Source organism: Melozone crissalis, unplaced genomic scaffold (assembly GCF_028551555.1).
Source record: "Melozone crissalis strain CALT ecotype California unplaced genomic scaffold, PUWL_Pcris_2 ptg000019l_1, whole genome shotgun sequence".
In the NCBI taxonomy this organism is placed as follows: Eukaryota; Metazoa; Chordata; class Aves; order Passeriformes; family Passerellidae; genus Melozone; species Melozone crissalis.
The window spans coordinates 28,962,261-28,976,983 of NW_026535797.1; the positions used below are offsets into that span (position 1 = coordinate 28,962,261).

At 44.5% G+C, this 14,723-nt stretch overlaps 1 protein-coding gene across 12 annotated transcripts in view; it reads right to left on the bottom strand.

Annotated features, from left to right (window-relative positions):
• Nucleotides 1-4,733: 4,733 nt before the first annotated feature.
• ANK3 (ankyrin 3) overlaps nucleotides 4,734-14,723 on the bottom strand; it is a 282,760-nt gene continuing 272,770 nt past the window's right edge. For 5 of the 12 annotated variants that reach the window (XM_054276898.1, XM_054276896.1, XM_054276897.1 and 2 more), the window contains 2 exons: nucleotides 9,152-9,244; nucleotides 4,734-6,157 (listed from right to left, as the gene is read on the bottom strand). In XM_054276898.1, coding sequence (XP_054132873.1) covers nucleotides 9,176-9,244 — 69 coding nt within the window. In that variant the 3' untranslated portion in view covers nucleotides 4,734-6,157; nucleotides 9,152-9,175. Of the gene's footprint in view, nucleotides 6,158-9,151; nucleotides 9,245-11,031; nucleotides 11,092-11,216; nucleotides 11,301-14,723 lie in introns of all 12 variants that reach the window. The other 7 variants (XM_054276905.1, XM_054276903.1, XM_054276904.1 and 4 more) reach the window with 3 other exon arrangements.

Sequence of the window (14,723 nt, forward strand, 5' to 3'; positions counted from 1 at the left end):
GGCTGGCATCAGAGGTCTCACTCCCAGCCAGCACGCTGACTTTCATAACAGTGAATTATAACTTGGCACTTCTGTGGCTCTCTCTAGTTTAAAGCCATGCTGAAACATTATCTAATTAATTCACACAATAGCCCTGGAAGGCAAGAAAGGGAGGTAGGAAGCTGAGTTACTCGCCCAATGACAAACACTGAGTCAGTGCAGGAGTGGGAGGAAAACTCAAGGGCCCTGGATGTTTAGATCTGAGATGGCATTCTTCTTGTTGCAACAGCAGTTCTGTCATTTAAAAAATAGCACCTGTATATTTAATTACAATTCCAGCCAACTACTCCTAATTAATACATTAAACAGGGACAGAAAATGTTATCCTAATTAGCACCCCCCCCAAAATTAAAAATCACATGCTTTTCACTTCTGTACGATGTTAACCAAATCAATTAAAAAGTATAAATATGTGCTATAAGCAAAATTAGCCAAACCCCCTTTTGAAGACAGAGGCTGCCCCACTGACAGGGCTGCTCAGGTGCCCCTGCTCCTGGTCCCCACTGCAGGCTGCAAGGGGCTTGGCATCACAGGAAAAGCCACACAACCATCCTGCCACCACCACAGCACCTGCAGGACAATCTGAGGTGCTTCCTCCCTTCCCTCAGTATCTTTTTATTGCATAAAAAAGAAACGCAGAACTGTAAGGGGGAAAGGAAAGGTGTTTGTAGAAATAAAGACTATGAAAATGTCACCAGCACCGTTATAGCAGGAGAGCAGACCAATGAAGAAAAACAAATAATAAACCAGGGATTTATTCACAGAAACTATCCTTACAGGAAGTAATGGGCAATTAGAAACAGTGTTCCATAAACTCACATCAACAGTAGAAATATTGTATAAAACACATTTCTAGGTGTGAGGGGTTAGAAGAGGTATGTTCAGAGATTTAATGTAATCCTTAATGTAATTCCAGAGGTCCATTAATCGGCTGGAAGACCTTCTATAGGAATACAATTTCATTAAAATATTCAGTAGTTATAGACTGAAGAGGAAAAGGCCAACTGCAGCTAATTACCCTAAGGAAAAAAAGTCTGCACAGTACTCAGAGTACCTGACTGAAATGGGGGGATGGAGGGAGTGGAAAGACAAAGTTGCAGGAAAATGCAATTAATGAAATATACTGCTAGGAAAATAAACTGAAGCAGCATTAAAAAGAACTTGAACTTTACACAAGGGAATATTGAAAGGGGGAAATGGAGTGCATATGTGGAGAGGTTGTAGAAGGAGAGAAAGCTTGGTTTGAAAGATATTTATATGAGCAGAAAAAACCCAAATTGTGGATTAAGGCATCTATTGATGCAAGTTAAAACATGTTTTCTAACAAGCAATTTAGATGAAAATAATGTCATGCTGCTTTGCTTTTCTGACCAGCAATTATTTAATCAGAAAGCTGTATTAGGAAAAAAGTCTGTTAGTAGGATGGAGTATCTGACTATGAAAATGTGCTGTGTGGTAGCCAGCCAGTAGCTAATGCATCTTCAGCTCTGGGGCTTTGCTTTTGTATCCCTGTTCTCCCCAGGGAATTTGTTTCAGTTCATACCAGGTTGGTTCTGTTGGTCTGGCCATGTGATAATGATACCCAGCCCCTGGAAGCCTTCCAAGGAAGTTGGTGAACAGGGGATTGCTGTACTTTGCTGGTTTATAGCCCAAATGGCTCTCAATAATTGAACATTAGTGTGGTGGGAAAAGTACCAACAAAACTTTTATGATAAATCTTCACCATCCTCCAGGACTCCAGGTCAAATAAATAAAGACATGCACAATTGGCATGCTGGTTTTAGCATCAGCAGTTATGAAAAATGTGGCACATACATAGATTTTCCTTGAGCAGCTCATTTTTCTGTCCTTCACTAACCTTTTCCTCTCCCAGTAATGGACTACTTTTTACATCAAGCATTTTGTAGCAGGCTGAGGCTAAAGGGCCCACATCTCCATCAGAAAACTGCTGTACTTTCAGCCAAGCAAGAATATTTTCTGGTGCACTAGGAGACCATTATCCCCTCCCTTGCTCACTTGGGGGTTGGAGGCAAGCTGAACCAGGAGCTCCTCCTCCTCCAGCCCCAGTTTGGTAGGATCTGCCCTGAAAACAGAGGTTCTGTTTGCATTCCCCACACACGACCCCAAGGCCAAGAATGCAATGGATCAGCAGCAGCTTTTCCATACATCATGCACGTGGCTCGGACAACAACCAAGCCCTTTGCCAACACCCTGCCCAGCATCACTGAGCTTGTATAAAAATTTGATAAAATTGGCACTGATGGGCTTCATGGAGTTTCACCAAATGTTATCGACTTGGTCCTGCTAAACTCCTCCTCTAGAGGGCATGGAGAGGTTTTTGGGAGCATGTGCCCCACATCCCAGGCTGCTGTGGCCTCTCCAGTAGAGCACCTCGATTTCCTGCACACTGTGTGCTACAGACAAAGCCTGTGTTAAACAACCCCTCAGGAAATTAGCATTAATTAGCAGAGTGCTGCAATCCTGCAAGTGACTGCCACTTATCCCACTAATGTTGGCTCCACACTACGGGGAGCTCTTAGAATTTCTGACATTAAAATTGTTACTGGCCACAAATAAGATGTAATTGATATTCTTTCAGAAATGGAAAAAGTACGGTAGGATACTCTGCAGCATTATTAATTAGTGCTAAATCAAATATCAAAGGATGAAAATAACACTGTATTTAGCAATCAAGTTTATTTTAATAGATGCAATCAGAGTCCCATGACTTACAATTTTGCCTCTAAGGGGAATGTTCTCACTGAGGAAAACATGAAGAAAAAAAAAAAAGACAAAAGCGTACATTTAGGTAGGCTCCTCTCTCACTCCAGAGTTGTCTGTGCCATTTGCTAGTTCTGGCAAGATTTCTGTTTTCCTTCTCATATGACCACTCACACTTTAACCTTGTTTTTTCCCAAATATCCTGAGCTACTGTTGGAACCACTCAGTGCAAAACAAAACCAACACCCTGAAAATCCTGTTTGTGCAGCATTTAGTATGAAATTGTAAACTCTGTGAATTTAGCTGCAGATTTCCTGTTCTCTGTTGTCTCTTTGTATTTAAGGGGGAAGTGAACGGTGACACAGGTGTGCCCGTGCAGCAGCAGCTGGGGACTGGCACCTGCCAGCAGTGGGACCTGTCAGTGCTGGCCCAGGAGAGGCTGTTGTGGTCACAGTCTGCTCACTGTGACAGGGCTGGGCTGCAGGAGCACCCTCAGAGCCCTGAGCTGAGCCGGCAGCTCCTGAGTGTGCTGTGACAGGTGAGAGCGCGGAGCTGCCACACAAAGCACGGGCAGGAGAGCTGTGAGACTCACCTGCACACTGCTACCTGCACAGGCAGCCTGGCTTCTCTGTCTGCACAAGGAGCTCCTCTGCCTGCCAGAGCTGCCATTCCAGGGACAGTCACAGCTTCTTTCCACACCAGCACCCAGCACCAACAGGGAACCAGGCAGAGGAAGAGTTGAGTCAAACAAAACACTGCCTTTTGGATGCTGTTAGAGATTGGAGAGAGGCTCTTCTGCAGTACAACTCCTGCCTTCCTGCTGGTTGTCACCACAGCCTTTGCTGCCAGCTGGTACAATCATGATATAATATTTTATATAAATATATACATCTCACAGCATTTCCTGAAAACATTCTTTCTCATTCAGCTGGTCAGGATGCTGGAGGGGAGGGAGGCGTCTGGATGGCGAGGCTGCAGGATGATCGCTGCTGTCGGACTGTGAACTGCAAGAAGATGTACTTGTTCTCCCATGGTGTAAGTGGCATTTGTCCTCCAAACTTTGGCATAAGGACCTGAACCACCAGCACCAGCAGTATCCTGACCTAGGCAAAACATACATTGCAACATAGACTGGCTGCTCAAACCATGAAAACTTCATTTACCATCACTGCTTCAAGAGCCAGTGGCCCTAATAACCCAGAGACACTGACAAACCAACCTGTTACATTCTCCAAGTGCTGTTGTTCATCACAGTCAGGAGAGCTTTGCTGACTGACCCAGGTGAGACCAGGTCCCTGTGGGGATCACCAGATAACAACAAGCAGACTGAGGTGGATCCATAGAAGAGGTGCTTCCTCAGGTGCCTCAAGCTTCATGTTGCCTTAAAAGCCAGGTAAAACAGGTCCTTGCATAATAAACTGTATTTACTGCACCTGAGCAGAAGCCTGCAGTTCAGAGCAGTGCGTGTACTGATGCTGCCTACAAATCTCTATTTTAGCCATTCTTTATACAGTGGTCTATCACCCATAATACACAGGAAGTGCATGCAATATACAGGAGATGCACATTTTAATGTCCTCGTGGGCTGTGGGTCTGCTATTGATTTGACTGATACTGGGGAGAAAATTGCTTTTGGTAGTGCTTTTCCTGGTTCTTGACAGGGCAAAAGAATTCACAGGAGGTGCAGAGCTCACATGTGTTGGAGAAAGGGCTGCACACACCCCTGCTGCACAGGCCCCTTCCCCATATCTCCAATCCAGGAGTGGGTTTTCCTTAGCCTTGCTGGGCATGTGCTGCCGGCTGCTGTGTTTTCCTCCTGCTGCCCCGACCTGGGGAGAGCCTGCCAAGTGATGGCCTGTCACACTGGGAAGATGAAGAGGTGGATTAGACAAAACAAACAGAGAGGAAAAGCAGCTGAAAGCCAGGGGCAGATATCTGCTGGCCTTGTGAAGCCTCACATCTGTGGGGTACAAGAACACTGCCAAATACACGTTATCCAAGAGTTTTAACACAATTTATTTTATGCTTAAATAATCAACTAGATCATCCAGTGTTTGTTGTTTTCATACATATGTAATTAGAGCTATTATCAATGAATGCTGTTTCCATATGAATATAATCAACAAATTAAAGTATTTCACCAAAAACCAAATAAAAATGCCCTTTAAAACACAGCAGCCTTAACAACCTAATATTACACTGCTAGGATGATTACAGATGATTGGCTTACTGAAAGATTCTACATCTTATAGCCAGTACACAATACAGTAATAATTTTACAGCGTGCTGCCAGTCTATTAGCTAATAATTTCTCTTCAGTTCATTTAAAAATATCCCAAACTTGTGCTCCTTAGAGCACCAACCCACTTCTAAAGCTGCAAGCATTACCCCCATTATAAAGCAAGAACAGATAGCACCCCCCTCCCCATAATGCAACTACTGTATATGTTATGGGTCTTAGGTCATTTCATTGAAAAATTGGCAACAGCAACAAATATTAGATGAAGGGCTTTGTGTTTACAGATAAAATCTTATTTTTCATGTTGCGGAATAGTGTTTGCAAAACTGGAAAAGATTTAATCAAAATAAGGTGAAACACATGCATCAAAATATTAGTACTCTGAAGAAAAATTTTCACAGAACTACAGAATTCCTCATTTTGGGAATCATTTAAATTTGCAGCAGATTTTAAAGATTTTTTTAAAATCAAGCTAGCGATTTTGCATATACAAACATTATAATTGCTAATATACAAGAATCTGTGAAGATACACCCAGAATATCCCTGTAGGTGCAGCCATTTGAGACACCTAGCCTGCTCAATGCATTTGCAATATTCTGTTTGTGATCGAAAAGGCAGTGCCTTATCAACACTTATTCTATTTTGTTAGAATTTATACAGTGTTATTTATTTACAGCAAAACTATTGATGTTTAAAAAAGAAACAAATAGTGTTTTATACCCTGACAGTTTGGGTCCAAGAAAAATAAGGCGAGCTGTTGTGGATTTTAGTATTTTTAGTGTCTTTCCATGGTTTAACCATTTCGTCTTCGCACATCCTCTCTGGCCACAGGAATTTATTTCTTTTGAGATGACATCAAACTGCTTGAGAGAAGCTGTTAACAGCATGGCATCTTGTATATACACTGCATTGGTAACTGAGCACCCTCCAATCCTGTGAATGAACGTGAATTTCCATGCTCTGTAAATTGGCTCATGCTAAATTAATTTTTTTGTTTGGGATTTTTTTTGTATGTTTTTTTTTCTTTTTGCATAAAAACCATGCGGTTAATGTGGGGAAGCAGCAAACACACGCACACTTTTATAGGTGAATGTTTTAATTCCTGTTGATTTTTCTTCCGTGAGTGTCCCTCTAGAATACTGGCAGTAAAAGAACACTGTGGAGAGAAAACAAAGAACAAATAATTTCAGAAATATCTTGTTAGAATCAGTTTCATGCCTTTCCCTGACTAAACAGAAATGTAATTGGAATTCTGCAATAGGCTAAATCACACAGCTTCTAGGTAGGCAATGGCATTAGCTGAGCTCCAGCGTGAGGGGAAAATGCAGCTGCAGATGTCCACACTGCTCATGAACTGATTTATAATTACGTTTGCAGCAGACTGCATTTCATCATCCCGGACATGCCACCAGCTCATCTGATCCACTGATGACAAGGAATAGGTTCTTTCGTTGTGGAAGGAGCAGCATCATCTCCAGACAGAGAGAGCTGCTGCTTTCACAGCATGTTTTTGTTCATTGTGTGCAAGCATCCCCACAGTGATGGAAAACCTGCTCTCCTTGCACATCCACCTCTGCCAGTTGCTCAGGGAACATTCCTGCAGAGGCAGGAATGCAGCACCCAGCCTTTAGGAGGCTTGGTGAAGGACAAAAGCAGCGACAAGGAGCAGCGCCATCCATCTCCCTCCCGCCTGGCTTGCATGAGCGGCACAAGGAGAGACAGTCCAGCTCCTGCTCTCTGACCCCTCCAACAGAGCCATGCACATAAGGACAGCAAGTCTGTGACATGTGTTGCACAACAGCAGCAGAGAGGGCAGTCAGCAGAAGCACAAACACAGCAGTGAGCAGGAGTGGAAGCCCTGCAGCTCTCAGGCACCTGGGCACAGCGCAGCCGGCAGGGCTCAGGCTGGCACGGACATGCCTGCTCACTAATCAGGTCACAGGTCCACACACATCCCCCAGGAGTGCTCACAGTCTCCTTCCACGCTACAGCAATCTGTCCTTGCCCACAACTACAGTTGCCATAAATCTGTGCTGCTGCTGAGAGCCGCCTGTTCCCACTGCAGCAGTCACGGCAGCTCACACCGCGCTGTCCTGCGGAACTGCACGCACGAGTTCTTGGCTTCTCCTGTCAACCTATGCCTCACTGTGGGCTTATCTGCAGTGGTGACAGGGACATTTCCACAGCAAAACCTAGCTAACATCATGATTATTTTCAAACACCTCACCTCTGCCTGCCCAACAGGATTTTTTTTGTCTTTTGTGATTACAAAACAAACAGTTTTTCTATAGAATCCCCTCTGCCTCTGCAAACACATCCACTTCTGCATCCAAATGAAATGTTTTCAATGGGCTCTTGACCAGACTCACAATTACGTAGTGCTCATTTGGCCATGCTCATCATATCAAAGTTTGGAGCATAGAGATTCATCTTACAGGACACAGTTCCCCCCAGAGCAAAGGTTCATTATCTAAGGCAGACTCCCTGAGTTCCTCAGGGGCTCCAGCATGGAAGACCTGCCTACTGGAAATCACAGGAGAAATGCATCAGCAGTCATGGGAGCAGGTCTGATTCTGAGGAGCTCAGACTCTGGCCTCCTGAAGGTCAGACTGTTTCATACATTAGGCAAAGACTGCCTAATTTATGTAATGTTATTTTAAAAATAAATGCTTATCCCTGGTGTCTTTTGCATCAAACTCGTACGCTGGCAGGCTCTTCAGCTGCATTGCTTATGGGGTTCAATGCTTGAATTTATGGGGTTCAATTGCCTTCAATGCCTGAATTTACACATTTCTGCTGCTCTGCCCCTGCAGACTGACAGTGGAAGCAGCACGGGACCCAACATGGGACACAATTTCATATAAACAGTGTCATTGCTTTGGCTTGCTTTACTCCCACATGCTTGAGCTCCATAAAGGGGAAAGCTGTGTCAAAAGAATCACCTCCTCTTTCCAAACAATAAATATTTTATGAGTGTGTTGAGCACCAAGTCACGAGAAGCTGTATTATTCTATCAGCACACACAGGAGGACTCTCAGTAAAAGCAGGAATTCAGGTGGATGCAGTAGGTGCTTACCAGATACTGAAATCACACCAGCCACCTCACAGAGCTTGCTCCTTGGGGCTTGATCCCCTAAATCCCTCAGCTAGATCCCACACACTGAGTGCTGCTTCTCCAAATGGCTCTGCTCACATGCACAGAGCACCTGTAGGGCCAGGGGGCTGTAGGGGCTACCTTACATTGCATCAGTTAGAAGGGACTGGTGACTCAAGAGAGACTCTGCTTCTGTCTGTCCTTTCCTCACTATCTGGTCCATTTGCCAGGTCCTGTTTATTCTGTTCTTACAGTCAATCCTATACCATATGCACAGTAAAAGGATAATTGCACTTCATAAACTCTTCCTCTGTCCAGTTCCTGAAACCCAGCAAAGCTAAGAGAGAAGAGCAGAAAAAAGACATGTCTGTGTTAAACCTACACACTTGGAGCCACAACTGATGGACCAGCGCTGAAAGACACACAGGCACATCTCTGTGTGCAGCTATGTCAGTGAGACAAAACAGCCTCTGGCTTCTTTTCTTCACATCTTTACAGAGTGCCCTGCAAGGGTGTCTCAGTCTGTAATTTGGGTTTAGCTTGTGAAGCCCTTAAACCATCAGCTGCTGCCTTGCTACAATCGTTAAGGCTGGATCAATAAAATTCACAAGGAACAGTTGGTAGAGATTATTTGTTGGCAAATATTGAGACACTTCACTCACAAGGACTTTGACTTGCATAACTGCCCTCAGATCACATGTCTGACAGTGGAAGAAGCATTTCACTCCTAGGTTTATTTGTGTTTACTATTTGTGTTTAAGTTTTTAAGGGTAGACAATTCTGTGTATTACAAACACTGTAAAATTCTGAGAAATCTTACACATGCCCGAGTTTTGCTTTGTTTTATTTTCCAAGAAGTGGAATATAGATATATAAAGATTAATTTTTATATGTGAACACAAGGTCATTTTCTGCTTACAAGATCAAGGGCCAGCTATTCAGGTGTGCAGCTGGAAAGCAAAGTCAGGGCAGCAGAGGCAAGCCTTTGTGCAGCCCAGTGCTGTTCCTCATGCTGGCAAAAGCTTTCAACAAGGGAAGAAAATTGATCACACTCACCGTTCAGTGGTTGGCTTTCAGCTTTCATGAGTAACTCTTCTTCTCCACGTGTCTGACTTCTTTCTTTGTCTTAACCTTATAAGCTTCTCCCTGCTTTAAAGGAAAAGTATAAACATTAACACAGTCTGCAGAGAGCCCTCGTAATTGTAAACCAGCTTCCAAAAACAGGATACACATTTTGCTGTAACAGGATAAGTAAAAAGCAGTTAAATCACATTAACACTTCATTTCAAAGATACACACAATCTATTTACCCACTCTGCTGAGCTGCAAAAGCACAGGTCTGAAATATCATCTTCCAAGTAGAAAACACAGCTCTACAGTTTCAGCCTGACCCTGGGCTGGAGTGCCCGGCTGGCAGTCTGTCCTTGGCACAGCCCCTGCTGCCAACTGCAGTGGGGGCCAGTGCCACTGACAGGGAAAAATCCCCTTCCCAGCTGTCCTCCTGGTCAGCCAAACTGCTGGGCACTCCCAACAGCAGAGCCTGTGCCTGCTCTTGTGATGTTTCACAACGTCTGTGCTTCAAAGTGAGCAGGTTAGTAACACAATAAAGGGAAGAGGAAGAAAGCCAGCAAAAACCACCATGAAGCAGCACAGAAGTAAAACCAATGACAGTGACAAGCAGAGCAGGTTTCAGCATCTTTAAAACAGCCAACCCCAAAATAAAGTTCATCTTTGCTCATTAAAAGTAGCTCAATAATCATCTAAAAATAAATTCTCCAGTAATCACAAGCCTCATTCACATCAGAGAAAGGCATCTGTTTATGGGTGGCTATGGGCAGAATTTACCCCTCAGGTGATCTGCATTGATGTATTTGTAACTATTTGTAGTTTCCAACTAATCTAATCTAGTGCAGCAAATTGAAAATGTTTACCCCTTGCTGGGCAGGATTTTTTTTCCTTCATGAACAACTAGGAAAGAGGGAATGGAAATAAGTTTGTCTCCATTCTCTTATTTCTGTGACTTTTTTCCTTTTTCTTTTTTTATTTTAGTTGCCAGTAAAGAAAGGTTATTTGTTATCTTCCTTTCTGAATCTGTTTTCACTCAGACAAGAATTTCATTAGCCCCAGTGACAGTTTTACTTGAGCAGAGATGTCTGAGGGCCATGTGCTGGGGAAGAAGGCACGAGCTCCTCTGAAGCCATTTGTTTTCAGAGGCAGTGCCCATTCCCCCAAGGCCTCCAGGGGACAGATGACAGCTGAGGCACAGCCTGCCCACTGCTGCCCCTGTCACTGCAGCCCTTCCCAAGAGGGGCTGGGGTGTGCTGGCACACAATAGTCCTACTCTTCCCGCTGTCAGGGTGACAAAGCTGGGCATAGTCCAGGCCTGCAGAAGCCTTCCAATTTTGATCCCCAGGGACAAAATCCTGTCTTGGTGCTTGCTTGTAAAGGATACCATTGCTTGGGTATGTTCTCATTGACCTGAATCCTGCAAACCCTCAGTCACCAGCACCAGGGGTATCACACCAAGGTGAGAGAGAGGCCACTGGGATCAGACTTCAGCTCATTCCTCTGGGTCGGTGGAAAAGCCACACAATCCACCTACAGCTGCAAGGCACAGATTCTGCAAGGGCTGAACCAAACACACAGACACTGCTCAACCTGATGGCACAAAGCAGGCCCCAAACACACAGCTCAGACCTGCTGCCTGTTTTACAGAACAGACCTGGATGCCCTGTGCTGACAGAATTCAGCCGGGCCCCCCAGTGCTGCCCCTGCCCCATGATCCCAACACACAACTTGCCAGTAACTGCAAGCACTGCACTTCTTGCCAAGGCTTCTTGTTAAATGCAAACCTCCAGCCCTTTAGCAGCACTTTCTAGCAGTCAACACAACCCTCTGAGCCTACTGTTACTTGCTGGTAGTCCCCGTGGCATTACCATTTCACCAACTTTCCTCTCATGGGGGATAACAACACGTCTCACCACCTTCCGGGTGATCTGTGGGAAGCAATACACGAAAAGCATCGATTTTTATTTTTTTCCTAGATTCTAAAGGGAAAAAATATGTTAAAAGAAGTTACTTGAAAGCAAAGACTCAGAGCAGTGATGTAATTCATGATTACTTTTCTCGTGATGACGTTGCCTTCTTCATCGGTAAACTGCTCCTCTGTTACAGATTCACCAGGAATGTTTTTTGCTTCCTCACCCTAAAGAACGTGTTATAAGATTAGCAATAGAGCCTATATTCTGTCAAACCCACACAAATTTCCACACCAATCCAAGCAACAAGCACATGCTAGCTTCAACTTTATGTAACAGTTTGCTTTATGCCACACGAACTGTTGGAAAGCCTCGTTCGTTTAGCAATGCAATACCTGTGCATTTGTCCTACAACATGTTTCCTTAAAGCCTGTAGGGAGCTTCTAGCACACTGATCTTATTAACTAATGCATGTCAGGAACTCTCTGGGCAACAGAATCGAGTGGTCAGTCTGAGCCCTATGAGAAATCCCTTTTCACAGCATCTCAGTGAAACTCAGCAGCGTTTCTGCTTTGGCACACGTAGAAACACGGTCTAACAAGGGGGAAATTTGGGACTTAGAAAGACAGCTCTGCCTATAGCTTGCTAAACACGAGGTTTTAAACACAAACACAGAAGACAGACAGGACTTCTCAGCACTTACACGATGAAGGAAGTTGTCTTACGTGACACTTTGCCCGGCACGGTGCCACCGTGGCGAGGCACCCGGGCAGCCCAGTCCATGACTTACTGAGATCAGCAGCACTGCAGCCATCACTTCTTGTAGCACCAGCAATTTATAGCACCAGTGTAAATAAATGTAAAAGCAGTTTCCTAGCTGCTATGCCAGTGACTTAATTCCACTTAAAGGAATTACTGCTTAAATCATAAATAAATGACATTAGTTTAGAGTCTGAGCCCAGTTGGCAGTGATGAACTTATGTTCCAAAAGAACTTTGCTAACTTTACCTCACAAAGTTGTATTTCCAAACCTGTGTGCTGAAGCAAGCACTGCTTTTGATGCTTCAAAAATATCAATTTTTTGTGCTTATATCTTTCATATAAGAAAAGCAAACATAATGTAACTGTAGCTGCCCTACATATGAAAAATTTCCACTTGCAAATCAATAACCTAAACAAACAAAAAATCCCTAAAACTTTTCTTCTCCCCTCACTCTCAACCCACTATGGAAAAATTACAAGTAGAGGGAGGAAGCAGAAAGAAAACACTGTATAAAACACATTACATCAATATTAACTACAAAACACTATTTGAAAGGAGACTATTACAGCTTTTGTAATGCTTCGATGTACTGAACAGCACAGGACAAATATATTTTCTATTTACTGTGGTCTATACACTGCATAGTTGTCTATATAAGCTCCTGGCACTGCTTTATAATAAACAAATACAGTGACGCCATGTGTGTTTTTTAAAAACAGTATTCCCTACCAAAGCTGCTTTTTCAAGATGTACAATGTAACATTGGGATTGTATGCTATTTCTAAGCTCTAAGCAAAACAAACCTTTCCTTTTGTTTACAAGCCACTTGTGGTCTTTTCTAGCCAAGCTTTTCCATTTTCCTTGCCTGGGGACAATGGCAGCAGGCAGGAGCCAGGGGGGAGTACTGCAGAGCAGAGCCTCTGGCCATGTTTGCCTCTTCACAAGTACAGAATTTCTGCTGGTTTCGCATTGAAAACTGTACTGAAGTCATCACTTAAGCAAGGGAATTCAGATATTTTACACATCTTTTTCCCCAGGCTTTCACAGGCTGTTTAGCAAGCTGTACAACCTGCTGAACTTTGGTGCTTCAGGAAGCGCTGCCAAGAGAAGGACAGGCTCCACAGCCAGGTGGGTTCCAGCACAAAGGGACACAAGGATGAGGTCCTGGTGCTTCAGGAAGCGCTGCCAAGAGAAGGACAGGCTCCACAGCCAGGTGGGTTCCAGCACAAAGGGACACAAGGATGAGGTCCTGGTGCTTCAGGAAGCACTGCCAAGAGAAGGACGGGCTCCACAGCCAGGTGGGTTCCAGCGCACAGGGACATAAGGATGAGGTGCTGTGCCTCAGACACACCTAGCTGAGGTGCCTGGGCCAGGGAATGCTGGCGTCCCTACAAAAGCACAGAACAGCTACTGAAGCCTTCAGATGGAGCCTGAAAAACTCATTCCCCAGAAGGAGAAGTGGCACAGGTGCCCAGGCAGGGCACCAGGCTCTGTGCAGCAGGAGGAGGGAAGTGTGAGGCTGGTCCCTGAGCGAGCGGGGCCCCAGTGGCAGCCGGCTGCTTCCTTTCTCACCAGAGAGTGATGGACTGCTGCCAGGCAGGGCCAGCCACTGGGCAAAGGGTTTGGGAACCGAAACCTGTGGGCTTTCCTGCTCACAGAGAGATGGCAGGGGGAAAGACTGATTCTGGAGGCTTCACACTACAATCAGATGAGAGCAGATGGGGAACTAGATGCACAGTTTCTTTTCTGGCCTTCCACGTATGGCTCCAACACAGTACCCCAAGGAGCAGGAGGGAACCCTGGCGCAGACATCTCATGGAACACAGAGGAATGGAAAGGTTCCATCTCATGAGTAGGGTCTCATGAGAGGGAACCACTACAATAAAACCCATGAAAAGCAGAAATAAAACAGCCAGTAGCAAGACTGCTACTAGTCACCAGATTACTTGGCACACCAACACCACTTTCATGTACTGGTTCTTTGACTCCTTACTGCAGCTATGAGCAAGTGAACAACCTTAAAGCAACCTAGCAATAATTACTGTGTTCTGCTTCAAATGAAGTGAAAAGTGTACTGCTGCACTGAAAGATGTCTCCTGGAAGAAAATGCAGTTTTAAAGGTGTGGTGAATCTTGGGTTTTAATTAGCTACATGATCCTTTAAGCACAATTTAAGGATAAATGCTGTAAATACTCAGCAGTCAGCGTGCACGAAATCCAGCTTTCACAATTCTCTTGCTGGTGGGTAGTTAAACAAATTGCAGGAGGGCTCACAACTGAGCAGGAGGTAGATCTGACTTACTGACTTTTCTAATCCTATGCAGTTAAAAAGATGGATGTTTGCTAAGGAAAAAAACCCTACCCACTGGCAGTTTTAGTTGCAAGAGCTCAGACCAACATTGGGTTAGAATGGCAGATTAGATGACCTTGTCAACAAAAGCTGTTTTTAAACACAAAGCTGGTGCATCTGCGTCACAGCTAGAGAATAAAATTCTTTCCGCTGCATCATACTTATGTGGGCTTCATTTTACCCTTGACCAGTCAAAATCACTGTCACAATACCAAAAGCTTTAGAAAGGCAGGGAGAAAAGTTAATACCGTGATTACTGGAAGCCCAGTTATATCCCTGGGACTAAAGCATACAAAGGCTGCAGTCTGCAAGCCTCAGCTCCAGAACATGCCAGGAAGCTTTGCAAAGCAGAGTGCTTTAATGTCACCCTGCTCGCTGGAGTGTAGTCCTGCCAAAACCAGCTGGTATCCTCTCTCTGCTGCTCTCCAGGGCAGGAGAAGCAAAGAGCAGTTTCCTCAAAGTCTTCTGCCAGCTCCACTGATTTTCTTAACAGTTATTTGCAGATTATGGGTGTTCCCAGGGACCTTCAGATAAATGG